General features: G+C 49.3%; 1 protein-coding gene across 3 annotated transcripts in view; it reads left to right on the plus strand.

Annotated features, from left to right (window-relative positions):
* The window catches only part of SORL1 (sortilin related receptor 1), a 172,299-nt gene that overhangs the window by 22,105 nt on the left and 122,342 nt on the right, over positions 1-27,852 (plus strand). For all 3 annotated transcript variants that reach the window (XM_023239202.2, XM_023239203.2, XM_023239204.2), the window contains exons 3-6: positions 3,386-3,511; positions 11,380-11,541; positions 13,784-13,851; positions 19,410-19,590. In XM_023239202.2, coding sequence (XP_023094970.1) covers positions 3,386-3,511; positions 11,380-11,541; positions 13,784-13,851; positions 19,410-19,590 — 537 coding nt within the window. The remainder of the gene's footprint in view (positions 1-3,385; positions 3,512-11,379; positions 11,542-13,783; positions 13,852-19,409; positions 19,591-27,852) is intronic.

Below are 27,852 nucleotides of genomic sequence, written 5' to 3' on the forward strand. Positions count from 1 at the left end.
TGGGTGGAGGAGGGTGGATAGCTGTGCACAGCCCTCAGCCTGGGCTTTGCCCTATGGAGCTTAGTGTCTAGGTTAATCCAATAGAAATAAGAATTATGAGGACAGGATCGGGGCTCCTGGGTGGCTCAGTCGGTTAAGCGTCCGACTTCGGCTCAGGTCATGATCTCACGGTCTGTGAGTTCAAGGCCCGCGTCAGGCTCTGTGCCGACAGCTCAGAGCCTGGAGCCTGCTTCGGATTCTGTGCCTCCCTCTCTTTCTGTCCCTTCCCTGCTCTCACTCTGTCTCTCAAAAATAAATAAACATTAAATATTAAAAAAAAAAAGAATTCTAAGGACAGGATAAAAGGATAAAAAGATCGTGTTGGGATTGTTCAACCTGGAGAAAGGAAGAAAGGTTGATGAGTCCTTTACAGGAGCCTGGAGGTGTAGGAGGGACCCTCACATACTTAGTCTTCACTTCTAAGAAGTATAAGTCCTAAAGAGATGGGGTTTGTTTGCAGGTGTGTATTAAGGAAGAGATTTTTTTTTTTTTAATTTTTTTTTTTCCCAACGTTAATTTATTTTTGGGACAGAGAGAGACAGAGCATGAGCGGGGGAGGGGCAGAGAGAGAGGGAGACACAGAATCAGAAACAGGCTCCAGGCTCTGAGCCATCAGCCCAGAGCCTGACGCGGGGCTCGAACTCACGGAGTGCGAGATCATGACCTGGCTGAAGTCGGACGCTTAACCGACTGCGCCACCCAGGCGCCCCAGGAAGAGCTTTTTGGTAGTGAGGGCTGTTGTACCTCTGAGTATGAAATGGGGCTGAGAATCCCAGAAAGGACCTGTATTTTGTTAAAGTTGGTGTTTTATCCCTTCTCCTGCACTTCTACTGCCCGGCCTGGAGATTCAGCGTATGATCTTCCTCTGTAACAGAGCAACGTAAGTACGTAGAAGAGAACGTTCTCTTAGAAGAGTAACTTGCAAGAGTGGAAAGACCACTGGAACCGGGACTGGAGGAACCCGTTAAGTTTTGTCACTTACTAGCTGTATGACCTTGGGCTGGTCGTGAACTTCTCTGAGTCTTAGTTTTTGTGATCTCTTAAATGGAAATAATTCTTCATTCACTCACTGACTCATTGCTGTCATTCTTTTTTATTCATTTATGGGATCCATTCATTTACTTCGCTCTGTGGTCTATAATGATACTAATGCGAGAAATCTTTACCGAGTACCTGTGATGTTTCGGGTATGCCGAGGGAGGCAGAGGTGAGGCTAACCCACAGAATTTTTAAAGTTGAGTGAGAATTTATATCGAAGAATATCATATACTGAAAAATGCTACCCTAATATGACTTATCATAACGTGTGCTTCTGAGGAGGTAACACATAGGGGATTATCCATTTTTGGGATGTTGGAGCTGGAGGGGGTTGAGTTCCCTTTTTGAGAAGCCATTAGTTTATTACATGTGACATGGGAACCTAACGGGGAGTCTCAGTGTCCATTGTGGGTCAGGAGAACGGAAGTGAGAAAGAACTACTTTATCTTTTTACCCGCTCAAATTGTCTGCGAAGTTCTCAACCTGCTGCATTTCTGAAGCCATTTTTATGGTGGCCCCTTACTGTGTGCTTGGTAGTTGGGAGCACACATGTGTAAACATGAGTGTTCGTAATAGGGTTTCTTCCACGGTGGCCCAGATATGGGCACAGGCTCTATCTGTGCTCTTCTAACCTTGACATCTAATAAATATTAATGCCCTGTATATACTCTCCGTTCCTTTGAATTTTTTTTTTTCAACGTTTATTTTTTTGGGGGACAGAGAGAGACAGAGTATGAACGGGGGAGGGGCAGAGAGAGAGGGAGACACAGAATCGGAAACAGGCTCCAGGCTCTGAGCCATCAGCCCAGAGTCTGACGCGGGGCTCGAACTCACGAACCGCGAGATCGTGACCTGGCTGAAGTCGGACGCTTAACCGACTGCGCCACCCAGGCGCCCCTACTCTCCGTTCCTTTGTACCTGCCTTGTGTAGTTCATTGTTTCCGTGAGTTATTGTTTGCAAATATTTGTATGCTTTCATCGTGTGTAAAGGGCCTGTCTCTGTATATCTCGTGCTTAGCACAGTCCTTGCCTCCTGTCAGATCCTTAAACCGTGTTTGCTGTTGCATCAGTGGGCCTGGTGGCAATACCCTTTATGGGATTAGTCCAGTCCTTCCTGTTGTCGTTGGGATGCACCTGTCATTTTTCTTCAGCGCTTACCCCAATGCTAAGTATTCTTAATATTGGATTCATCAGCCGGCCTTGTTTTGAATCCTCTGATTATGTTAATTTCACGTTGCATAGGTAGCAAGTCTAGGTGCCAAATACCTGCCGGCTTCTCTTCCGCCATCTATTACCCCAGGTGTAGTGGCTTTGGGATTTCTGGCTTTGGAGGCAAGCAGCCTGGATCACAATTCCACGCTGCTGCTTACTATCTCTGTGGCTTTGGCAAGTGACTAATCACGTAAGCCCCCCCCCTCCCTCCCCCCATGCCTCATCTGTAAAGTGATTTTAATCATTGCGTTTGCCACGCAGGGCTGTGGTAAGAGCTACCTGCGATCTTTCACGGGACGGTGGTACAGGATCTGGTACCTCGTAAGCACACGGCGAACGACAGTTCTTCTTCTGTTTTATTACTGTGGTTACTGGGTAGCCAGAGACCCGGAAGCAGGAGAGAAGAAAATACCGCTGGCACGGGCACGGCTCCTGTGGCTGTTCTCCCGAGCTGTATGTAGCATTAGCCAGCGTAGGCCAACTGGGCCAGGGATCTGGTGCCTATGCATTTAACCTCCCTGCATATTTAATCACTCAGCGCTTTCTTTCTCATCTCTGGGGCTACTCTGCGGAGGCCCGGGAGGCGTTTTTTTTTTTTTTTTTTTTCTTTTTTTTCTTTCATCCTCCTCGGTGCTGTAGGAACAGAACTTCCCAGCAGAGGATTGAAGGATTAGATTACCTTTTGGGGACATTTCGACAGATGGCAAAACAAGTTCCCAGTCCCTCCCCTCCCCTCCCCAGACAACCACATTCTATCTGCCGCTGGATGTAATTTGTTAAACACTTAACCCGGCCGTGGGGAGGAGGTCAGCCTCGTCGCCATCCGTGGGTCTCCCCCTGCAGGGGGGTCGTGTCTTGGCCGCAGAAAGGAGCCTGTGTAGCAGGCATTGCCCTGCCGTCCGCCCCCCCACGTGACTGGACGGAGAGGTGCCCCGCTTCTCCTGTGTGTGTCATCCCTTGGCTTCTGTAGTTTCGTGACACCGGGGGCCTCTCACCCACACTTGGGATCCAGGGCGGGATGTTCACAGGTGGGGCCTTTTCTGCGGCGTTTCTCACCAGCTCTGTCTTCTTTGCCCTCTCCTCCTCCCTAATCCAGGTGTACGTGTCTTATGACTATGGAAAATCATTCAAGAAAATTTCCGAGAAGTTGAACTTCGGCGTGGGAAACAGCAGCGAAGCCGTGATCGCGCAGTTCTACCACAGCCCCGCGGACAACAAGCGTGTAAGGAAGCGCTGTCCCACCCGTTGTGACTTCCTGGGGCTTGATTCCATCCGGGACGACTGCTCTGCTAAAGGGGGGCTGGCAGAAGGACTTCCTTGTCATGTGTTTGCACCTTGGCAGTGACTGTTTCTCTGCCAACCTTGGGAGAACACGGTTGTCAGGGCGGAACTGTGCATAATCAGGCGGGCCAGGTGCCTGCCAGGCGGGATTTCTAGACAAACCTGTCGGGCTAATGCGCAGAAAATCTGCCAGCTAATGAGCTGCCCTACTCACAGGTGGCAAACGCGTTACCTATGCGCGCCCCTCCCTCCCCCCAAACCTGCACCAGTGGAGGAAAGAAAACCAAGGCTGCAGACCTGCTGTGCCTCCTGATTTGTTTTCCCAGCTGGCTGGCCTGGGGCTTTGTTTCTGCAGCAGAACCCCAGGCAATTAGATTTGGAGGGAGCACTGATTTGAGATTGTCCCGGGTCCCAGAGAGGCGGCTGCAGAGGTGGGGAGGACAGGAATCAGGCAGCCTGCAAGGTTAGGGAGCTTTAGCTCAGAGACTTGTATTTGATTGCTTTCTTCCCCACCCTGGTGAGTCCTAGCTCACTTCCAGAGTTAAGACCACGGCTTCTAAGGATGCTCAGAAACCTCTGAGGTAAGCATAGCTGCTGCTTTTTTTTTTTTTTTAATTTTTTTTTAATGTTTTATTTATTTTTGAGACAGAGACAGAGCATAAACAGGGGAGGGGCAGAGAGAGAGGGAGACACAGAATCCGAAGCAGGCTCCAGGCTCTGAGCTGTCAGCACACAGCCCGACGCGGGGCTTGAACCCACGGACCGTGAGATCATGACCTGAGCCGAACTTTTTTGTGCATCCGGAAAGGAACAAGATTCACAGGCATCTCGGCCAGGTTACACCTCCTCCCTGCCCACCCCCTAGCGCTGGCTTCTCCCATTGCCTGTATTCAAAATATTTGGCCAGTGGTATGGCACTGACCAATCAGAACAGACCCGGTCTGGAGGGAGCTGGGTCCTGAAGGCCATGCTGCTGGGCCAGGCATTAACCTTTTAGTTGCTGGATTGTGGACAGGTCCTGGGGAAGGGTCCTTAGATCCTTAGGAGGGACCACTCCTGGGTTTCAAGGAAGCAGCTGTTTACTAATGGGTATAGAAACAATGAAAAAAAATTTTTTTTAATTATTTATTTTTTAGAGGGGGTGGGGAGGCGCAGAGAAAGAGGGAGCCAGAGTCTGAAGTAGGCTCTGAGCTTTCTGACGCGGGGTTCGAACTCATGAACCGCGAGATCATGACCTGAGCCAAAGTCAGACGCTTAACCTGCGGGGCTACTCAGGCGCCCCTAAAAACATTTTTTTTTAATTTTTTTTTTTTAACGTTTATTTATTTTTGAGACAGAGACAGAGCATGAACGGGGGAGGGTCAGAGAGAGGGAGACACAGAATCTGAAACAGGCTCCAGGCTCTGAGCTGTCAGCACAGAGCCCGACGCGGGGCTCGAACTCACAGACCGCGAGATCATGACCTGAGCCGAAGTTGGACACTCAACCGATTGAGCCACCCAGGCACCCCTATTTTTTTTTTTTAAACTGAAATAATTATTACCGGTACGTCGTGGTTCCTATCAGTCCTGCCTGATCTTGAAGAAAAGCAGCAGTTAGGAACAAACTCACCTCTTCCCTAACTCCCTCCGCGATTAGAAACAAGGAAGGGGTGCTAGAGGGAATTGGCTCTGTAGACAAGATTGCCGGCCCTTTGCACCACACTCCCCACTGCACTTGGCCAGGCAGCCCTGGTGCTCGGGGCTCCCACAGTTGGATGGGCTCCGCTGCCCCCAGGGCTTGACTTCCGTGAGGTGAGGAACCCTGCCCCAGGGTCCAGCTTGCTGGCTGTGCCACCTCTCCCACGGAGAGATCCATATGCCCCCCCCTTGCCTCTGGGAATCAAATAACTCTCAGATTACTCACTTTGTCAGGCTGTGCCTGTTACCATGACTTTTTACACATCGCCCCAGAGCTAACTCTCACTGCAGTTGTGGCCTTGGAACCACCCTGTTGTCCCTCTGGAATCTTCCTTTTCAGCTCTCTCTGCCCCCCTCCTCACCTCCCACTGCAAGGGCACAGAGGTCTGCAAGCAGGTTCTGACTTCCTTCCTGCTTGTCATGGGTTGTGGCGAGCGGCTGCCGGGCCCGCATGCACGTCTCAGTAGTCAGAAGACAGGAAGGATGATGTTCTGGGCTCTCGAAGATGGTTTGGTGCAGGGGGGAGAGGGGCTTTTGAAGCAACAGGTCTGAAGAAGGAGCAGGGCAGGGGCCAGGGCGCTGGGGCGAGCGGGAAGAGAACTCCAGGGGTGGTTGTCAGGGAGTTTGAGGTGCCAGGGGGACGGGGCATGCCCGCGGGGCATGCCCTCCCTGGAAGGTGGTACATCTTGGGTTTCTCGTGGGAGAGAGGGACGTGCTTTGCAGTCGGTGGGGAAACAGAAGAGGAACCGCCTTCTTGGAGAACCTGGTGACAGGTGGAGGCCGAGCCTGGAGCAGACTGAGTGGGTTGGAGACACAGCCTTCTCTGCTGAGTTTCTAGTTCCCCAAAGAAGGTGGTCACCCCTCCCCAGACTTCTCAGGAAGGAAGCCGTGACTCTCGTTGCACCCGTTACTTCTGTTACTTTTGCCTTTGTCCCTTGGAAGGCAGATTGCCCCAGCAGACCCACCACTTCCTGAGAAAAATCACGCAGGCTGGGTGCCTTACTGTTAAGTCCTGGGTGCGGGGCCCAGGCACGTCCCCTGTGTGAAGATGTTAGGGGGGCTGTCAAGGAGTATGGTTTGAAATGGCTGAAATGACCATCAGCAGCTGCCTGGAAAGGTGAGGATGTCACACAAGGGCCACGTGGAAGCCCGAGGGGCTGCGTACCTGTGCAAGGGGAAAGGAGGTGCTGGGTAGGCGAGCAGCTGCGGTCCAGTGGTTTTGCTTCACGATGGAGAGGGAATGGCTCGGGGGGTCATGTGAGTGTCTGGGTCTATTTTCGTACCTGCCAACAGCCCCACTTCCTTCTTCTCAGCCTTGTGTGCTGCCTCCCTGAAGCAGTGCACAGCCCTGGCCGCCCGCCAGTGCTGCTGGCCTCACAGTGCCCCTGAGGTCAGCCACGCAGTGTCTGCATACGCCTGGGGCTCCTTACAAAAGGCCCCCGAGTGTGCAGCCAGGCTTCCCGGCCTCGAGAGCTGGTCCTCTCTCTTTCCCTTCCGGAGTTATGTTCCTTCATTGCCTCCTGTGTGCCCTTTGTCCTGTCTTTGTGCTCTTGGTTCCTCCCCTCAGAACTGGAGAGAATCACTTGTGCTAACATGGAGGTGAATTCTGTAGCTTTTTTTTTTTTTTTTTTAAGTTTAAAGTGAGAGAGCGAGCAAGAGAGAGCAGAGGAGGCGCAGAGAGAGAGGGAGAGAGAGAATCCCAAGCAGACTCCGCACTGTCTGCAAGGAGCCTGATGCAGGCCTTGAACTCGCAAACCGTTAGATTGTGACCTGGGCCAAAATCAAGAGTCAGGTGCTTATGCGACGGAGTCACCCAGGCGCCCCTTCTGTAGTTTATGTTTCTAGACTCTGTATTTTAAAGACAAAACATAGGTGTTTGTTTTAATACATTTTTCAAAAAGTTTATTTTGAGAGAGAGAGGACAGAGAGAGAGAGAGAGAGAGAGAGAATGAATCCCAAGCAGGCTCTGCGCGTGTCAGCATGGAGTCCGACACGGGGCTCGAACTCACGAACCGTGAGATCACGACCTGAGCCCAAACCAAGATCCGGATGCTTCACTGCCTGAATCACCCAGGCACTCCACGAAGAAACATAGTTGTAAGCCAAGAGCTGAATATTCAGTGACTGCCGACAGGGTGGGGAAGGTGGGGATACTTGAGGACGCTCCTGAAATCACATCGCCCAGGAAGCACTTGGTAGGTCAGGTCGGCACTTCTGGAAGATCTGTGGGGCTGGCCTCGGGCAGACTTGACAGCCAGGCAGGCTGGGGACCAAAGGCAGAGTAGGATGTGCTGTACTTCCTGTCACGTGCACACGCAGCACAGTTATGGAACCACGTGAAGCCACACGTGCCCGAGTGCTGGCTGGAACCCACGGGTGTGTGTGGGGCTGGGGATTCAGCGAGGTTGGATCAGGGAAGTAAAGGCCTCACGGGGTACTTGGGGTTGGAAATGGAGCTTCGAGGACAGGCATGATTCCAGTAGCTACGTGGAGTTGGCGGGAGTCGAAGAGGGGGAACAGGCCACGGGCCGAGACTTCAAGGGGCCGGCGTATGTGGTTTCTGTGCAGGCGGTGGGGAGATTCACTTCTCAGGGGTGGAGCGTTTGCACCGCGGTGCTTTGGGGTATCGGGCAGGTGCTCATCTGAAGATGGTCATGTTGGCCTTTGGCCTTGAGGACAGTAGGGAGCCATAGCAGGGTCTGAGTAAGGGGGCTTGCTGTAAATGGTGTCTTATAGGGAAATGTGTGTCCTGGCAATACGCGGGATGCATTAGAAGGGGAAAGATTAGAGAGGGGCCGGGAAGGGAACCGTCGTGGTAATACAGGCATGAAGTTGCCCAGTTGCTCAGCCAGACCTCGAATCACCCGCTGAGCGTTTCGCACCCTGCCAAGCCCTAGAAGGCATGAGAAGGACCAAAACCCAGTGCCCGGCACTGGTTTGCTCGTGGGCTCCACCAGTAGGAAGTGGGCCACGCTTGGCAGCACCGGGGATAAAAAAAAAAGGAGAGCGGAGAGTGTAAAAAGGAAAACGTGGCCGGCTGGGTGGCTGATTGGGAGTGGGGGCCTAGGGAAGGCAGTGGAGTGCCACCCGTAATGGTGAGAACTCGGGCCGGGGGACGGGGTCGCACGCACAGAGCTGGGGACGTGGCCGGAAGGTGTGGGAGGGCTCGGTTTTGGACCCGGCGAAATACCTCGGCGCGTTAGAGGGGAGATGCCGAGGAGGGCAGCAGTCAGGGTGAGGCCGTAGATTAAAGGTCACCACACGCCTGATCGTGCCAGAGGAGGGGAGTCGAGGATGGGGTGGTCAGGTGTGGGGCGTGCAGGCGTGGCATGATTCAGCGTTGCCACGGGACGGGGGAAGGGAGCTGCCCGCGAAAGCTTGAGGAGTGGGGTAAGAGAGGAGGCGCAGGACTGAGCCCCGGGGAACAGTGTGCGACCTCGGCATGAAATGCAGGAAATGCTGCCTCTGTTGGAGCAGGAGAGGGAAGGCTTGGTGGATGGACTGTTCAGGGACGGGCTCTGAACCAGCCAGACACCGAGGTAGATGCTGCCTCCTGGGTCACCTTGGCCAGTGAGCTTCTCTGCGCTTCAGTGTCCTCGTCAGTAAAGGAGATGACACAAATAGCTAAAGCCCTGACTTGCCGTGAGTACCAGAGGGATGGAATTTGGTAAGGCAGGCACACGTTTGCAACTCAGTGCCTGGCGCACGCTGAGCGCTCCTGACACCTTTTGTTGGATTGTTTGTTTAGAGTAAACCCCGCGCCCCACGTGGGGCTCGAACTCACGGCCCTGAGATCAAGAGTTGCGTGCTCCCCCATCTGCACCAGCCAGGCATCCCTGTTCTTGCCGCATTTAGCTGTTAGCAGGAACGATAATAAGCTAATTTTTAGATAATGATCTAATAAGCTTAGATAATAAGCTAATTTTAGATAATAATGTAAATTTTTAGATTTTTTAAATGTGACACCTGTCGAAGCCATGGAGTAGATTTCTAGAGGAGTCTTTTTATTTATTTTTATATTATATTTTAGTTTTTGAAAGTTTATGTTTGAGAGAGACAGAGCTAGTGTGAACAGGGGAGGGGCAGAGAGAGAGAGAGAGAGAGAGGGAGGGAGGGAGAGGGAGAATCCCAAGCAGGCTCAGTGCTATCAGCGCAGAGCCCGATGCAGGGCTCCAACTCGCGAAACCACGAGATCATGACCTGAGCCAAAACCAGGAGTCGGATGCTTAACCAACCAAGCCACCCAGGCGCCCCAGAAATCTTTTTAAACCGAGAACACTCCCTACCTTAGGAACCAAGATGGTTTCGGAGCAGGAAGATGGGCTCTGTTACTTCTAGGGAACGCCTTCGTGCCAGAAATCATGATGGTCCTCTTAGGATCATGACTGTTGTTACAACATTGCATTTGCTTATGGTAGTTTTTGGCTTCAAAACGTTTACTAGCCTCTCTGGTTAGATTTAATTAGGCTCCTGCAGACTTTGGAGTTTTGCATTAGATGCTGTGGAGGAAACAGAAAAACACAGGGAGCGTGTTCTTGGGAATTGGGGAGGGAAAAGCCAAAGGGAAAGGCGCAGGAGCAGCGTGCAAGCGAATGCAGAGCATTAGGACGTGCCTGAGCTGTTAGCACCAAAAGGATTCTGAACAGAAGATTGATCTGGGTCAGATGCAGCCAATTAGGGGGTGTGTGCTTGAACGGATTCCTTTGGGTTGTTGATTTCGGGGACTGGCTGGCACCCGAGGAGCTGGGTCCCTCTTGCTCCTGTTCACGGTGACCCTCTGAGCCGCCCTTGCCCTTGTGGGAGCAGGGAGGCTTTCCTTCAGATCTCTCCTGTGCGTTCAAGGCCTGCCACACCGTCTGTGCTTCGTGATCCGTTCCCTCAGGCCCTCAAGTCTGGGCTGGACTTTTTTTTCCGCCCGCCCTTGTACCCAAGCGCAAACTGCCTCAGACTCGGGATGTCCTTTCCCTGTGGAAGTCTTGCCCGCCTTTTACAAGGGCCGGCTCTTCCCTGGAGTCCTTTCTGGTCTCCCAAACTGGAACTGATCTGTGCTCTGCGCTCCTCGTAGGACCCTGTCCATGGTGTCTCACTGAATCGCATTTTCCCTCGAGTTATAGTTGTCCACGGTCGTGTCTTTCTTCCTGCCACTTCGGACCCTAAGGATTCTGTGTTTTCACCGTGGCATCGTACCATCTGGTCCGTGGTGAACATTAAATGCACATTTGTCAGGTTGAATTGCCTCCGTCCCTTCCCCTCGAGAACTCTTTATTTATTTATTTATTTTGAGAGAGAGAGAGGAGTGTGAGTGAGTGCAAGTGGGGAAGGGGCAGAGAGAGAAAGAGAGAGAGAGAATCCCAAGCAGGCTCCGCACCGCCAGTGCACAGCCCGATGCGGGGCTCGAACTCATGAACCGTGAGATCGCGACCTGAGCCGAGGTCGGACCCTCGACAGGCTGAGCCGCCCAGGCGCCCCTCCCCTCGAGGACTCTTTGGGTTGGCCGTCACTCTACAGTCCGGCTTGTGCAGGGGCCAAATAGGGTGCCGCCCCTGCTCCCCCAGGCTGTTTCCTGCCGTGCCCCACAGTGAGTCTGCCGGCCCCACTGGCTGCACGGTCCTCCGAGCTGCCCTGTCACCTGGCCTCGTGTCAAGGAGAAGCTCATCTTCCTAGATGGGTGTGACTTTAGGGATTTTCCTGGGAAGACATGCCCCGTGGCTCCTTAGAGGACGGAGGGGTAGTAGAAACAGCCCTGTCTGTGTGCAGCAGGTCTGAAGAGCAGGACTTCTGTGTCCCCGCTGCCGGTAGCCACCCTCCCCGATTGTGACCGAGTGACCTGCCAGAGAGGGAGAATGGCCAAGTCAGCTGAGAGAAAAGAAAGGAAGGCTTGACTCGCACCGTTACCTGGTTAAAGGAGAGCAGTCTTTGGCTCTGTCCCAGCCCGTGCCGCACCCCTTCCTTCCCTGAGCCTTGCTTGGCAAGCACCGGCATCTCCTGGCCCGGGGATGGCGAGGAAGCCGCACGGAGGCCCCACAGGCCCCCGGCACCGCACGCGCTGTGAGAAGCGGGGCTGTGGGTGGCCCTGGCCAGGTCTGCTCTGAACTTGCCTTTTTTTGTTTGTTTTTTTTTCTTCTTGCAGTACATCTTTGCAGATGCTTATGCCCAGTACCTCTGGATCACGTTTGACTTCTGCAACACCCTCCAAGGCTTTTCCATCCCATTCCGGGCGGCCGACCTCCTGCTGCATAGCAAGGCCTCCAACCTTCTCCTGGGCTTTGACAGGTCTCACCCCAACAAGCAGGTAAGGGAGCTTCTGGAACATAGTCAGGTGGGGCTTCTCGAGTTTTCTGCTCTGCCCGTGTGGATCGTGTGGCCTCTGAGTGACCTCCCCCGGCCCCTCCCTCCCTCCCTCCTCCCCCAAGCTTAGCCTTTGTAGCTATTATTTCACTTCCCATGGCTAAGGAAAACTAGATCTCCCTGGCACTTTCAAAATGCATCCCGGCCAGGGGGTGACGCCAAGCACTTGGCAGGCCCTGTTAAACATCGTGCCTTTCTTGGTGTAGATGCACCTTTGTGGGTTTTGGGGGTAAATCGAAGCTCTAGAAATTAACCAGAGAGAGCCAGCTAAAGAAGGGTGGAGGCTGAGCTCTGCTGGGACCCCTTAGTGAATTTCTGTTCCACCTTTCCCATCTTCTACTGTAAACACACTGATTTTGTACCATTTAATTGAAATGACCATTAAATTTAAAATTTTTCCTCTTCGTGCGTGTGCGTGCATATGCATATGCAAATATAAATGTGTGTGTTTTTTCCTCGTTGAACCTGGATTTGAAGGAAAGCAAGATGGGGAGAGAGCCCCTGTAGGATTTATATCTCAAGGTTGAAACTTGCCAAATCGACAGCATTGCTCTGGTCTAATCCTGTGAAGCCTGTAGACCCTGTGGGTTTGGATTAATGATGACTTTTGAATGGCTTTGCTCAGAGGAACCTTGGAACCTTTCTCTTTCTTTGCTGGTTGTTTAACGAAAACATGATCTGTTTACACTTACTTGCCTTAGGGAGTAACCTAAGAAAGGCTGGGTCAGTTTACCAGTATAGGTGGATTATTGTTTTTTTGTGGTCCCCTGCTGCTGCTGCTGCTTTTTCTTCTTCTTTTTTTAAGTTTATTTATTTATTTTGAGAAAGAGAGAGAGAATCCCAAGCAGGTTCTACTCTGCTGGCACGATCTGTGAGATCGTGACCAGAGCTGAGATCAAGAGTCGGATGCGTATCCGATGGAGCCACCCAGGCGCCCCTGCTTCATAATACATGGTCACCAGGGCCAGAGGGGCTCAGGTTCGGTGTTTGGAAGTTCACGGGCTTTGGCAAAGATCAAGATCGGCAAGTTAATTACTCATGGCCATATCGTTTGTATTCAAGGTGTTTCCCTTTGGTGCTCTTTGCCTCTGTGCCTAGCCAGTGTTCTCTCTGTTCCCCTTTCGTCACCATGACCCCTTATGGTTTTCTTTGTTTGTTTCTATGGATATAACTTGTTGTCAGATTGGCTTACATACAACACCCAGTGCTCATCCTGACAAGTGCCCTCCTCACTCCCCATCACCCACTTTCCCCTCTCCGCCCCCCATTAACCCTCAGTTTGTTCTCTGTATTTAAGAGTCTCTTGTGGTTTGCCTCCCTCTCTCTCTCTTTGTAACTATTTTCCCCCCTTCCCTTCCCCCATGGTCTTCTGTTAAGTTTCTCAAGATCCGCATATGAGTGAAAACCTATGATATCTGTCCTCTGCCTGACTTATTTCACTCAGCATAATACCTTCCAGTTCCATCCACGTTGCTGCAAATGGCATGATTTCATTCTTTCTCATTGCCAAGTAGTATTCCATCGTATATAGAAGCCACAACTTCTTTATCCATTCATCACTTGATGGACATTTAGGCTCTTTCCATCATTTGGCTATTGTTGAAAGTGCTGCTATAAACATTGGGGTACACGTGCCCCTATGCATCAGCACTCCCGTATCCCTTGGGTAAATTCCTAGCAGTGCTATTGCTGGGTCATAGGGTAGGTCTATTTTTAATTTTCTGAGGAACCTCCACACTGCTTTCCAGCTTGCATTCCCACCAACAGTGCAAGAGGGTTCCCGTTTCTCCACATCCTCTCCAGCATCTATAGTCTCCTGATTTGTTCATTTCAGCCCTTACCGGTTTTTAAGGACACTGTTTCCTAAGCGGGAAGAATGGAGTGTAATCCTTTTGTTTTTACTCTACCTGAGGTCTAGTGTTGAGTAAACTGTAATTTCTGATGATCTGTAAATGGAAGATAAGCCCCAGTCATTTTTTTCTTGTAGTTCTTGAGGTCTTAGTAACTATGGGGAGGAACTTCCCTCCCTGCCCTTGTTTGTATTTGGAGTAATCGAGCTGGCCCTGGTGATCTCTGTCCCTGTCTTCCCAGCCAAAGTGTTATTTAAGGTGGGGTGAGGGCCAGGCCATTCGGGTGGTGGGTGCTGCTTGGATCCTGATTCCTTCTTGTCCTTTTGGTCTTTACAGCTGTGGAAGTCGGATGATTTTGGCCAGACCTGGATCCTGATTCAGGAACACGTGAAATCCTTTTCTTGGTAAGTCGTCCATCGAAGGAGTTAGAATTACATAATCACCTTTTTTGAGTTCTGGCTCCTTCATGGAGGACACACCTACCCTCACCTGAAATGCAAAGCCTGTGGTTCAGAAAATGCACGCTCCAGACCTGGGAATTAGAGGTGCCAGTATAATACACCCAGTGTGGGAGGTGGTGGGGGATGAGAAAGGAAGGCTATTTGTGAGAAAAGTGGCAGAGCTGTTGCATTTTTCAAGCCATCAGGGGACCCAGGGAATCTCCAAGCACTTGCATGGATTAGAATTTCTAAAGACCTTCACTCTTCGAGCATGATAACAGAAGTGTGGATTTTTCTGTATAGAAAATTCATTCACTTGTTCATTCATAACTTTTTTTTTTTTTTTTTTTTTTGGCGTCTGCTGAATATAAAACATGCTAGATGCTTTAGGGTAGATGTTGAATAATTTATGGCCAGAGTTACTAAGGAGACCGCAGCTTAGGAGGTAAGAAAAGACATTTCGTGCACAGAACACGTTTGGAAAGAAGCACAGAAGTCATGGACGAAGCAGGAGAAGCCAGAGGAGGGAGACAGTTCTTTCCAGATGGGAAGGCCACAGCTCCATAGAAAAGCTTGCTGTTGAGTGAGGGTGTGTGCGGCAGGCTGGAGGTCGCCGGAGGGCGTGGAGGTGTGCGGGCTGGGATTCCAGGCAGGAACAGAATGGCCCGAGGCAGAGATGAGACACTGTGGTCTCGGGTGGAGAGCACAGAGTCTGACTTTTGGACCGTATGTTGGGTGAAGTTTGGGGGAAGGGATGTGGGTATCCGAATCTGCAGTGCTTGGTAAAGGAACCTGGACTGAATTCTGAAAGAGTTGCAGAGCCATTGTAGGGTTTTGGGAAGGGAGAGTGAAGTCAACAGAGCCGCCCTTCAAGAAGTACAATTGTTTCTGGTCCTACTTGTCCCTGATCTTTCACAGTTGCAGGATGCGGGACGCAGCCTTGAATACATGGATTTGTCCCCGTGTGGGCGAATGTGCAGAAAAGGTTCCCAGAGAAGGATGTGCTGGGTCAGTGGGTCACTCCACCGGTTCAAAGTTGATTCTTCCCAGATAGATACTTGACCTTCACTGCCCCCAGTCAGCTGCTCCTGTAATCTTCCCCATTTCACTTTCTAGTTGTACAGGGCAAGAACTTTGAGTCGTCACTGATTTCATGTGTGTTTCGTGTGTCACATCCCACCTACCAGGAAATATCCAGGATCTACTGTGTGGCTGCTACTTTACTCCAGGCCACCATTGTCACTCATCAGTTGTCCACCTGGTCTTTCTGCTGCCACTACTGTCCTTCTGCAGTTAATTCTCAGTATATGGCCTGGTTGATCTTCCTAAAAACAGGTCTGATCTTGTTCCTCTCTCTGCGTTAAACCTTTTAATATGCACCAACGTTTCTCTCAGGTTAATACCAAGTACGTTCCTACCACAGGGCCTTTGCACTTACTTTCCTCCCTGCCGAGACAGCTCTTATTCAAGATATACGTATTGCTTACTCCCTTACTTCATTCAAGTCTGTTCACATAATCCTTTCTAAATGAGGCCTATCTTAAGGATCCTACTAAAACTGCACCTACTCTCCTGTCATTATCTGTACCCTGCTCTATTCTTTTCTTGCGTAGCATTTACCAAGATTTTTAGGCTTATCATTTGTCTTTCTCTCAATAGAAAAAAAGCTCCACAAGGGCAGAGGCTTTGGTCAATTTTGTGGACAGCTGTGTCCCCAGTGAATAAAGCATTGAGATTGTGACTTTGGTAGAGATTGCCAGATCTTCTATAGAGTACCAAATTTTGCTCCCATGTCAACCACATAGAATGGTGCCTCTCTCCACAGCCAGTATGTTAGGTTAGACATGCTTACCCTTAGTTTGCATTTTATTGTGAATGAGTTTGAACATCTTTTAACCTGGTCGAGTCATTTTTATTTCTTTTTTTTATGACGACGTGTCTGTTCATGCCCTTTGCTCTTTTTCTATTGATCGATTAGTCTTTTTATTGATTTCCAGGTGCTCTTTACATACTTAAGGTTAGTCTTGTGAAATGACATATCACACATGTATGTTCGTTTGTATTTATAATTCTTGGTTTATCATTTGTCTTTTGACCTCTCCACGTGGTGTTAGTTATCACTAAACGCAGAGTGGCACATACTGTTTGTGTTTCCGTTAGCTCTTTTTTTTTTTTTTTTCCAACGTTTATTTATTTTTGGGACAGAGAGAGACAGAGCATGAACGGGGGAGGGGCAGAGAGAGAGGGAGACACAGAATCGGAAACAGGCTCCAGGCTCTGAGCCATCAGCCCAGAGCCCGACGCGGGGCTCGAACTCACGGACCGCGAGATCGTGACCTGGCTGAAGTCGGACGCTTAACCGACTGCGCCACCCAGGCACCCCCCGTTAGCTCTTTATTTGAAGAGGAATGTCTTCGAGTTGGTATTGCTTCCTTGGCGAAGGAGGTCAGTCAAGACGGAAGGAGGGGTCTCCCAGCTGAGTATCTTCAGGCGCCCCTGGACTTCCTTTTCAAAGAGGGCAGCTGTTTCTGGTCCTTTCGTTATTTTCCTTGGGCAGCAGTTGTGGCGTCTCAGTGAACTTGTAACCACAATCTTATCCAAGTATAACCTCTACCCCAGGAATACCACTAGAGCTTTCTTTTGCTTTCTTTGAGTTTTATTTTTATTTATTTATTTAGGTTTACTTACTTATTTTAAGAGGGAGAGAGAGCGAGCGAGCAGGGCAGAGATAGAGGGAGAGAGAAAATCCCAAGCAGGCTCCACACTGTCAGCGTGGTGCCCGATGTGGGGCTCGAACTCACAAACTGTGAGATCATGACCTGAGCCGAAATTGAGCGTCGGACACTTAACTCACTGAGCCACCCAGGCGCCCCTGCTTTGCTTGAGTTTTACAGGGACGCATTGCCCTTTGATCTGTTTAGGTAACCGTATATCAAGAGGGCAAACCAGCAGGATGACCAAATAAAGGAACATCACGCTTGGGAATTTGTATGTTGTACCTTTTGCCTCCGTGCAGATACGCAGATATCTTAGGGGAAAGGACCGGCTTATCTTATTTTAGATAATTACACGTCTGGTGTCAGGGAATTTCAGGCTATTTGGAGGATTTCCCCCTAGGATTTCCCATAATATGTGAGAGCGTAATCTGACCTCTCTGCGAATAATGGCACATACATTTGTTCAATAACGCGTGGCAGCCTGGGAGCAGCAAGAGTCAGGAAGACCAATGATCTATGTAATCCAGAGCTGGAGACGGGCAAGACAGGACAGTGGGAGGGCTATGGGGGAGGGACTCAGAGGTTCCCGGTAGAGCATCACTAACGGGTGTTCCGTGAGGCCGGGTGAGGCCAGGTGACCGCGCTCACAGATGGGAGCAAGCCTCTGCATTTTCATTCCAGTGAGGGCAAAGAGAACCGGAAGTAGTGGAAGGCAAAGGAGCGGAAGCTTGCAGGTGGCCTGGCTTTCGGAAACGGGAGGTCCAAGTATGGATTGTGAAAGAGAATTGGGAGAAGAGTCCCGGCTCTTTCTATCTCTAGATACTGCCTGCTGCTTTTGTTTAGGAAAGAATAATAGAGGTGAGCTCTGTCTCAAAATAATCTGAGTCAAGGTCCCTTCCTCTCTGCCTTTTTAAAAATACCGAGCAGCTTTGTTTTAATTTGCATATCCTCTGGGGTAGAGGAAGTACTTTAATCAGTACTTCTAATTGTGGAAAAGCAGCGAACATGCCACAGCACCCCCACACATACGCACCCGGAGCAGAGCGTCTGATGATCCCACATTGGGACCAAGGCTGCTGGCTTCTCCAGTGCCCTGCTGAGACTCTGGATTGTGGGGCCAAAGTCAAGTCTTCTGTTTTTTCTCTTGCTTATCTCCTCCTTCCTCCCTTCCTCCTCCCTGCTTGCTTGCTTGCTTTCTTTTAACATTTATTTATTTTTGAGACAGAGAGAGACAGAGCATGAACGGGGGAGGGTCAGAGAGAGAGGGAGACACAGAATCGGAAACAGGCTCCAGGCCCTGAGCAGTCAGCACAGAGCCCGACGCGGGGCTCGAACCCACGGACAGTGAGATCGTGACCTGAGCCGAAGTCGGACGCTTAACCGACTGAGCCACCCAGGCGCCCCTCTTTCTTTCTTTCTTGGAGCACACACTCTTGACAGTTAGTCTCTGAAGGAAGTCTATATCAGAGACTTCATTATCCTGAGAGCCATTGTGAATATGGCCCTGTGCAAAGACAGGTACAGAAGCGAGTCCTGCCTTTCCTTGGCCATCACTGCGTCCTCCCTGTGAAGCTCTCGTCCCGGTTCTTCTAGTTACTTCCCCCACATGTTGAATGGTCTGCCTGGCCCGGGGTCTTGGGAGAGTTAGGAAACCCGGGGCAGATTCATCGTCCTTCCAGCTGTTGTTTGGGGCCTTATTTGGGGTGGGAGGGGGAACCCCGGTTCAGAGATTCTTCTCGAGGGAGTTTGATCTAGTCAGCGTTACAGTTTTTAAATAGCCTTTGTACCGTGGTCCACAGGTTGCATGCAGCAAGGTTCAGGTCAGCTGGGAGCCCTGTAGGACAAAAAGAAATCTAAGACGTGGCCTTTAAAGCATCTGTACTTTCTCTAGGAGGCTCAGACATGTTATGGTGAACAATAGATTACAGTGAATAAAAGGCACCACTGTGAGTAAGAAGCACCACTGTGTCAAGTCACGAGAGTGATTCCAAAATCCACCCACCCAAAGCAGCTTTGTACCTTTGTTTGAAACTCAGATAAAATTCATATGAAAGGCTTGAAATTGAACACTGCGCAGATACATTGCCTGGGTTGGGAGAAGGGTGGAGAGCTTTGCGGGGGAGGGCTTCCTGGAGGAGGTGCCTTGAACTTGACCTCAGAAGATGAATAGGATTTCGAAGTGCAGATCAGAGTGCATGCAGGGAGCATCCCTGCAGAGGGGTGCTCTGTTGACAGAGCACGGGGAGTGGGGGAGCAGTGAGCTCTGTGTTTCTGAAGGACCTCGGCGAGATCCGTACGTGTGGGAAAGAGTTTGTGAAGGACCCTCACGGAACGTGACTTTGCACTGGTTGGATGATTCCCGATTGCGTGGACGGGTGACAACAGCACAGGATGGACAGAAACAGAAAGGGCAGGGTCTGTTAGCAAGGCTAGACTCACTGGTTCCTCATGTGGTTTCTTCTAGAGCTGTTCTTCTGAGCACGTACCGTCCTGGGGACACACAGTCTTTCATTCTCTGGGGTTCATAACTTGGGGCCAGAAACCCCCTGACAGCCTCAAGCAGTCCATTGCTTATTGATTCCGAAATAGCCCGCCTTTTACTTTTTCTTGTTTTCATTCTTCTCAAGCATGGCCCAGGCTTGCCTGGAACCAAACCCAGGGCGCCTTAAAGAGAGCAGTGAAAAACTTGACAAAAGAATCCTGGGTAGACCCCACCTTCATGCCCTTCAACTCCCGTTGGCTGTCTGCACAGAAGAACCTCCATTTCTCCAATGGGGATGGTAGCAACTGCTCTTTTTCCTCTAGGGGTGTCGATCCCTATGACAAGCCGAACACCATCTACGTCGAGCGGCACGAGCCCTCTGGCTACTCCACGGTGTTCCGGAGTACAGACTTCTTCCAGTCCCGGGAGAACCAGGAAGTGATCCTGGAGGAAGTGAGAGACTTTCAGCTCCGGGACAAGTACATGTTTGCTACCAAGGTGGTGGTAAGTTGAAGGCACTAAGGAATAAAGTTTCTTTGAGTTTCCTTTCTGAGGTTTGGCATGCTGTGATCCAGCAGGTGAGTTTACGCAAGCAGGGACTGGATTGGGGCGCCCGCGGGAGCTCGACTGAGGGGCACTGGACGTAGATGAACCTTCCCGTGGGGCTTGGACGGTCCCGGGAGGTTGGAGGAGGTGGAGACGCTTAGACAACCACTCAGGGTGTCTGTGGGACCTTGGAACTTGTCTCCTGGTAGCAAAGCCTCCTTGTGAAACACGTGCTTCTTTGATGGGGCTCCTGGGTGGCTCGGTCAGTTAAGCATCCGACTTAGGCTCAGGTCATGATCTCGCGGTTCATGACTTCAAGCTCCGCATCGGGCTCTGTGCTGACAGCTCAGAGCCTGGAGCCTGCTTCGGATTCTGTGTCTCCCACTCTCTGCCCCTCCCACACTCACGTTCTGTCTCTCTCTTTCTCTCTCTCTCCCAAAAATAAACAGTTAGAAAATTAAAAAAAAAAACCACAAACCTAAACACACGTTTCTTTGACATCCCAATCAAAAGAACACAGAAAGGAGAGGTGGGGCTCAGTGGTGATTTTCTTCTCGCTGCCTGATTCCTTTCACATTAGGGTGATGTCTTTGGGAATTCTGGACACATGTTAATTTCCATGGCTAATAGAATGTGTAGTCACTGGCTAGTGGGAGTTAATGCTCGAAGAAAAGCAGTGATTAAGCTTCCAGCTGTCAGTAAGTAGCTTAACTTCTCAGCCTTTGGGAAAATCGTCCCCTTGATTTGATGTGTTGGATGGAGCCAGATGCTGGAATGGAGGGCTTGCTCATTTAAACGCAGAGTTGATTATTTAACAGGGCTTGCTTTGCCGCTGTGTCAAATTGTAGGTTGCAACCGTACTGCCCTTGTGTAAAGGAAGAACCTGTCCTGACCCAGAGCAGGCTGGGCTGCTCTTTCTGGAGTGCAATAAGCTTACTTTCTCAATGGCGGCCATTCCCTTCTTGACCTCAGGCTCTGACCATGGCCGCTGGCAGGTACTTTCCTTTCCATCACACTTGACCTTAGGGACTAAGATCAGGTGTAATATTTTCCTCCAGGTTCTCACTTACTTGTATGATTGGTAGCTGGCCTGGCAGAAGCAGGCCACCCCAGCTTGGGAGGACTCCAGGGTGGAGAGAGGACTTCCCCTGCCAGGAAAGCAGAGAGTAAAGGTTGAGGTGAGAAGATGTGGGTGACTAGAGGCAAGAAAGAGTCCCCATTACCTACTTTGCAAAATGGTTTTATTTTTATGTTTTTAAACACTGACTCATTTTTTTGAGAGACAGAGACAGTGCAAGCAGGGGAGGGACAGAGAGAGAGGGAGACACAGAATCCAAGGCAGGCTCCAGGCTCTGAGCTGTCGGCCCAGAGCCCGACGTGGGGCTCGAACTCACAGAGTGTGAGATCATGACCTGAGCCAAAGTCGGATGCTTAACCGACTGAGCCACCCAGGCGCCCCTGCAAAACCACTAAAATTATGGCAGTTTTTCTTCTGTCAAGCTGTTTGCATTGGGTCACTTGTTGGTCCTTCCTTTCCTGCCTTGCCTGTCACTTTCTCTCACACACGCACAGTGGCCACTAGGCAGGCACCCTTGGATTGTCCTGGGCAGAGGTGTGGTGAGGGGAGCTCAGGGTGAGAAACCAGGCCTGAGAACTGATTCCTTGTGACATGTTCTTGGCCCTCCTGAGGTCCCGGATTGTTCCCAGTCTTTCAGGGCTCCTGGATCTTTCCTGTGTGAGTTCCTTGGGCCTGAATTTATTTATAGGATTTTAATTTCCTTCTATTGACCGGGTTGGGGCTGAGGTGGAGCGCTATTTTACGTCCCTCTCACCCCTATTACTTCTGGATCTCACACCCAAGAGCTGAAGTTATATCCCAGCTGGAACTTTCTGTGCCCTCCACGCGGACCTAACGACTATGTCTGTTCTCTCTCGACATAGCTGCTTTGCAGACTGCTGGCAGCAAGTTTATTGTTAGTCCTGGCCAGTGGTCAGATGAGAGGCCGTGTCTGTTTTGTTCATCACTGATGTAGTACCCAGCATGCTGCTCGGTGCTTGATCCAGAGCAAGCGTACAATAGTTGAATGAATGCCATCTTCGCCTGTCTAGTTTAGAAAGCATAGGCCAGTAGCTTATTTTTGGTGGGGTCGGGGGTGTTAAATGATCGGTATTTTCATTGTCAACTCTCAGCTCTCTGCATGGCTTGATGGTGAGCCACCAGGTTCCAAGGTCAGTGGTGTTAGCTCGAGGCTCTAGGTCAGAGGCAGATGAGGTCGGCCACCCCATGGAAGCGTTTCTCAAATGGCGGTCTTAGGAGCCCGCACAGCACCGTCACACAGGGGCACGTATTCCAAATGCAGATGGCAGGACCCAAATGCATTATTTTCTGAGCATTCCTAGGCTGCCGAAGAATCTCCAACATTCGAGAAGCTCTTCCCTGAGGCCTTCTGTCTGCAGATGCTTTCGATAATAGTCCATTCTGTTGTCCAAGGAACATTGTAGATTGGATGGGTTGGTGAGGGAAGAAACACAACTGGCAGTGGATGATAAAATGAGTGTTTTCTTCCTTTGAATTCCTTCCTTCTTATTACATTAGACTGTTGAGCCATGAGGATAAACAACATTGGACTTGGTTGGATAACCCTATCAGTGGGAGTGTTGAGGTCTGCAAGTATAACTTCTTATCTGGGGTGTACTTAGCACTCGGGCTGCCTGGGTGTGGGGAATTCTGAGTGACCTTAATATTAAATTGATTCAAATCAAATCACGGAGCTAATTGGAAAACCACAGAAAATTGGTCTTGGATGATTAACTCTCTTGCTTTTCTCCAGTACCATGAATGATTACAATTCTCTGCCAGTTAGCTTTTTAGAACACGTGGGGACAGCCATCTGGATTCTGGACTGAAGCTGGTATCTGACTCTTCAGCATCCCCTGGTGCCCTGTTGGCCTGGATCTTATGTCATATGTGCTTTTGGTCTGATGCCCTTTGATGTATGTATTTTTATAGTTTACGTATTTATTTTATTTTTTCATTTATTTTTGAGAGAGACAGAGACAGTGTGAGCAGGGGAGGGGCAGGGAGAGAGGGAGAGAGAGAAAATCCCAAGCAGGCTCTGTGCTGTCAGCGCAGAGCCTGATGTGGGGTTCCAGCTCAGGAAACCGTGAGATCGTGAGCTGAGCTGAAACCAAGAGTCGGACGCTTACCCGACTGAGCCACCCAGGTGCCCCTCCTTTCATATCTTTTTTAACCTAAGTTTAATTTTTATTCCTTGGTTTTTGGCACAAAGTTCACTTACTTGTCTTCATAGTCCACCTCACAATGATAGGCCGTTAAAGCAGCATCGAGATACTTCTGCAGACCAACTTTGGTTTGTTAACTTGGCAATCTGTAGCTGTTAGGTTCTTGCCGGTAGATATCAACAGTTGCCAGAATGTCGGAGGTGGGTGACAGCTAGCTGCTCCTCTGTAGGTTCACCACCAGCTTACCATGGTCCAAGCCAGGTTCAGACATTTCTGGCACAAATGTGTATCAGTAAGCAAAGACCCACTCTGTATGGGCTTGATGGTATTTCCTCTGTTCTTACAGGTGATGCAGACACAATGCTCTAGAGCAGGGATTGGCAAACTATGGCCCTTCCCTTGCTTTTGTCAATAAAGTTTTATTGAAACAGCTATTTCATTTGCCCCCATGTTGTCTGTCACTGCTTTCATGTTACCGTGGCAGAACTGAATAGTTGCATGGATGGCACACAAAGTCTAAAATATTTCTCTATGGATCTTTACAGAAAACCGACCCTTGTTGTGGAGGCAAGATTCTGTTACCCTTTGAGTTGGCATCAGGCAACTGGAATCCTCTAGCTTGATAAGTCATAGGCATTACCCCTAAAAGTTTAGGTTACGGGCCTCCTTAAATTGTTATGTCCTGTTCATGCCAACGTATATATCTTTAGGATATTATCGCCAATTCAAATATCTTGCATGCTGCTGATCTCCCAAGACGGCTCATTTGTACCTTTGCTATTCTGACCAACCAACCGCTAATTTCACTATTGAAAACCAGTTTCTAATGCCCATTATGCTACTTTAAAGTCTCTAAGGATGATAGAGATAATGAGAAAACTTAGGAATTGTCCCAGGATTGTGGGCTTCTCTATGAGAAGTTAGCTGACCATAGTTGCGGCGTGAATTTTAGGATGACTGTCCAAAACCAAGCTATCGACAAATTATTTTAATCATAACATTACTTCAGTGCGCGTAAACATAACGCTAGGTATAAGCACTTAATGCTTCTAACTGAAGCGCGGCAGTAAAACCCAAACACATTTACAGATTGTAAATAAAACTATAATGCCAAGAAGTTTAAAATTAATTTTTTATAACACCTTTATTGAGATATAATTCTATGCCATAAAATTCCCCCTTTTAAAATGTACGGGTTGTCAGTGTATTCACAAGGCTGGGTAATGCTTATTGTTACCTGATTCCAGAACAGTTTCATCACCTGTTACCCCCATTCTATTCTCCTTGCCTCCCAGCCTCTGGCAGCCACATATCTATTTCCTGCCTTATAAAATTGCCTGTTCTGAACTTTTGTTTTTTTTTTTTTAATTTTTTACATTTATTTATTTTTGAGAGACAGAGTGAGAGTGGAGGAGGGGCAGAGAGAAGGAGACACAGAATCCGAAACAGGCTCCAGGCTCTGAGCAAGCGTTCAGCACAGAGCCCGATGCGGGGCTCGAACCCACGAACCATGAGATCACGACCTGAGCCGAAGTCAGACACTTAACCGACTGAGCCACCCAGGCACCCCTGAACTTTTTTTTTAAGTTTTATTTTATTTATTTGAGAGAGACAGCGCGAGTGGGGGAGGGTGGAGAACTCCGACCAGGTTCCCTGGAAAGCCTGAAGCTCGAATTCATGAAACCAAGAGTCGGGTGCATAATCGACTGAGCCACTGGGCGCCCCGCCTCTTCTGGACATTTTGTGTAAAGAGAATCTTATCCTATGTGATCTTCGGTAACTGTTTTCTTTCCTAGTATAATATTGTCAGATTTCATCCGGGTTTATTGAGGATGATCAGAATTCATGTGTTTTTAGGTTCATTGCCAGTTCAAATCTCTTGTTGAGCCCCTCTGGGGATTTTTTTTTTCTTGTGAGTTATTGTACTTTTCCACTCAAGAATTTCCATTTATATAATTTCTATATCTTTATGGATATTCTTTCTTTGGTGAGATAGTATTCTCATACTTTCCTTTAAGTTTTGTGACATGGTTCCCTTTAATTTTTTAAAAAAATTTTAATATAATTTATTATCAAATTGGTTTCCATACAATGCCCCGTGTGCATCCCAACCCTCCTCCATGCCCATCACCCACTCCTCCATGCCCATCACCCATGCCCATCACCCTCCTCCATGCCCATCACCCACTTTCCCCTCTCCCCTACCCCACATCAACCCTCAGTTCTCAGTATCCAAGAATCTCTTATGGTTTGCCTCCCTCCCTCTCTGTTTGAAACTATTTTTTCCCCTTCCCCTCCCCCATGGCCCTCTGTTAAGTTTCTCAAGATCCACATATGAGTGAAGACATATGGTATCTGTTTTTCTCTGAATGACTTATTTCACTTAGCATAATACCCTTCAGTTCCATCCACCTTGTTGCAAATGGCACGATTTCATTCTTATTGCCAAGTAGTATTCCATGGTACATATTAACCACATCTTCTTTATCCACTTGCCGGTTGTTGGACATTTAGGCTCTTTCCATCATTTGGCTATTGTTGAAAGTGCTGCTATAAACATTGGGGTACAAGTGCCCCTATGCGTCAGCACTCCTGTATCCCTTGGGTAAATTCCTAGCAGTGAAAAAAAAAATTTTTTTTTTAAGTTTATGTATTTTTGAGAGAAAGGCAGAGCAAGCAGGGCAGGGGCAGAGAGAGAGGGTGAGAGAGAATCCCAAGCAGGCTTCACATTGTCAGCATGGAGCCCAATGCAGGACTTGAGCTCATGAACCTTTGCCGAAACCTGTGTCGGATGCTGAACTGAGCCACCCACGCACCCCTCCTTTCATTTTTTTTGAACTTATTTATAATAAGGATTTAAATTTTTGTCTCTAAATCCAATATCTGGCCTTCTTCAGGAATGGTTTTCACTGACTGTTTTTTGTGTGTGTGTGTGTGTGTGTGTGTGTGTGTGTATGGGCCATACTTTGCTATTTGCTTGTCTTGTCATTTTTTTGGTTGAAAGTAAGACATTTTAGATGATATAATGTGGCGGCCCCTCAAGGCAGGATTTTTTTGTTGTTGTCTTTTGCTATTGTTATTCTTGCCTATCTTTGTTTTGTTTGTGAGTTCCCTGCATTCATTTTGTAGTGTTTGTATTTTTCATTGTGGAGGTCTATGAAATGTTTGATAATTAGGCTTAGCGATCTGCTAATGATTGAATAGAGATTTTTTTTTAATGTTTATTTATTTTTGAGAGAGAGAGAACGAGCAGGGGAGGGGCAGAGAGAGAGAGAGAGAGAGAGAGGGAGAGAGAGAATTCCAAGCAGGCTCAGCACTGTCAGTGCAGAGCCCGATGCAGGGCTCGGACTCACCAACTGTGAAATCGTTACCTGAGCCGAAATCAAGAGTCAGACACATAACCAGCTGAGCCACTGAGGCGCCGCTAGAGATTTTCTTAAATTCTTTGGACTTTCTGGTAGCTTTTGCCAAGGGCCTCTGAGCGTGGGTTGGGGGCCTGCTTTCAGTGCCATCTACAACTCTGCCTTAGCCTTCGGTTCCTGTTCCCGTAGAGCCCAAGGTTACTAGCCAGCCACGAGCGATCAGGCCCTTTTCGCTTCAACCCTCATCATACTCACAGCTCGCAGATGCGTGCGTGTGAACTCGTAGATGCCCCGGGATGTTTCACACCTTATCAGAGCCTCTTACTGGCATCTGCTTCCCCCGTTTTTCCTTCCACGCTTTTTTAGTTAGCCTTTCGGTAGCTCCGAGTGGTCATGCTTCTCCAGCAGCTGTGGTGTGAAACCTTTGCCAGTTGTCACTGTGTTCCGTAAATGACCTGGCTGGAGGTGTGTTTGTGCAGCGAGTGGAGTCAGGCGGTATGAACAGAAGGCCTGGGGATGCAGTTTTGAAGCAAGCCATGGGAGTACTCTGTGCGTCTGTGCTCTCCGGGGACCGCTGGGCTGCTGGTTTTCACAGTTCGGTTTCCACGGCTACCACAGAGAGAGAAGGGGACGGGACCGAGGCCACCAAGTCGTCTCTATCGCTGTGCTTCAGTCACGCTTCTCGAGTGAGCGCCCCTTGTGTTTTGGTGAGCCTTTATTTAATTTTTAGAACTCTGAGAAAGTTGACGTGGAGAGTTTTCTGTCAGCGTTCCTGCTGCCTTTCGGACACGAGCGGAGTTTGAGAGTTCTTCCTCTGACCATGCCGGACGTGCTTCTGGTGCATAGTAGCTTCGTGAAACTTTTTGTAATTGTGGGCGTGTTCGAACGTGCACGAAAGAACAGTTTATACCGATAGGATCTCCTCCTCCGCAGGTGCCGTCATTCGGCCTTAGTATTATTTATATTTTGGCGATGTTTGCTTTATTACGTTTGCTAATCTCTTTTCGTGGGTGTCTTGGAATATTTTAAAGCAAATCTTAAATATATGTATAAACTATATATAAACCCTTATCTGTAAATATTTCAGGATAAACAACATTAACGTGGACGATGATGTTTCCCTGAAACTTTGTTACTGCTCCGAAGGAGAAGGTGGCCGTTAAATGCTGTAGCCTGAGAGCTTCTGAATTGGTGTTCACCATGTGCCTTGGGGTCCCTCATTCTCTGGCCACTTTTCTCTGTGAAACTTTGAATTGAATAGCTCACTGTGACGTCCTTTGGCCTTTACTCAGCAAGAATGCATCATTTATTTAGATCTTTTCTTGCTCTTTTCTCCTTGATGTCTGATTTCCTTTTTTTGCTTTTTTTTAATGTTCATTTTTGAGAGAGAGAGAGAGAGAGAGAGAGAGAGAGAGAACGAGTTGGGGAGGAGCAGAAAGAGAGGGAGATACAGAATCCAAAGCAGGCTCCAGGCTCTGAGCTGTCAGCACAGAGCCCGACGCGGGGCTCGAACCCACAAACCACGAGATCATGACCTGAGCCAACGTCGGGAGCTGCCGAGGCACCCCTCCTTTTTTTGCTCTTGACCTGATCTCGAACATGAATGCAAGTGCGC

Source organism: Felis catus, chromosome D1 (assembly GCF_018350175.1).
Source record: "Felis catus isolate Fca126 chromosome D1, F.catus_Fca126_mat1.0, whole genome shotgun sequence".
NCBI classification, from domain to species: Eukaryota; Metazoa; Chordata; class Mammalia; order Carnivora; family Felidae; genus Felis; species Felis catus.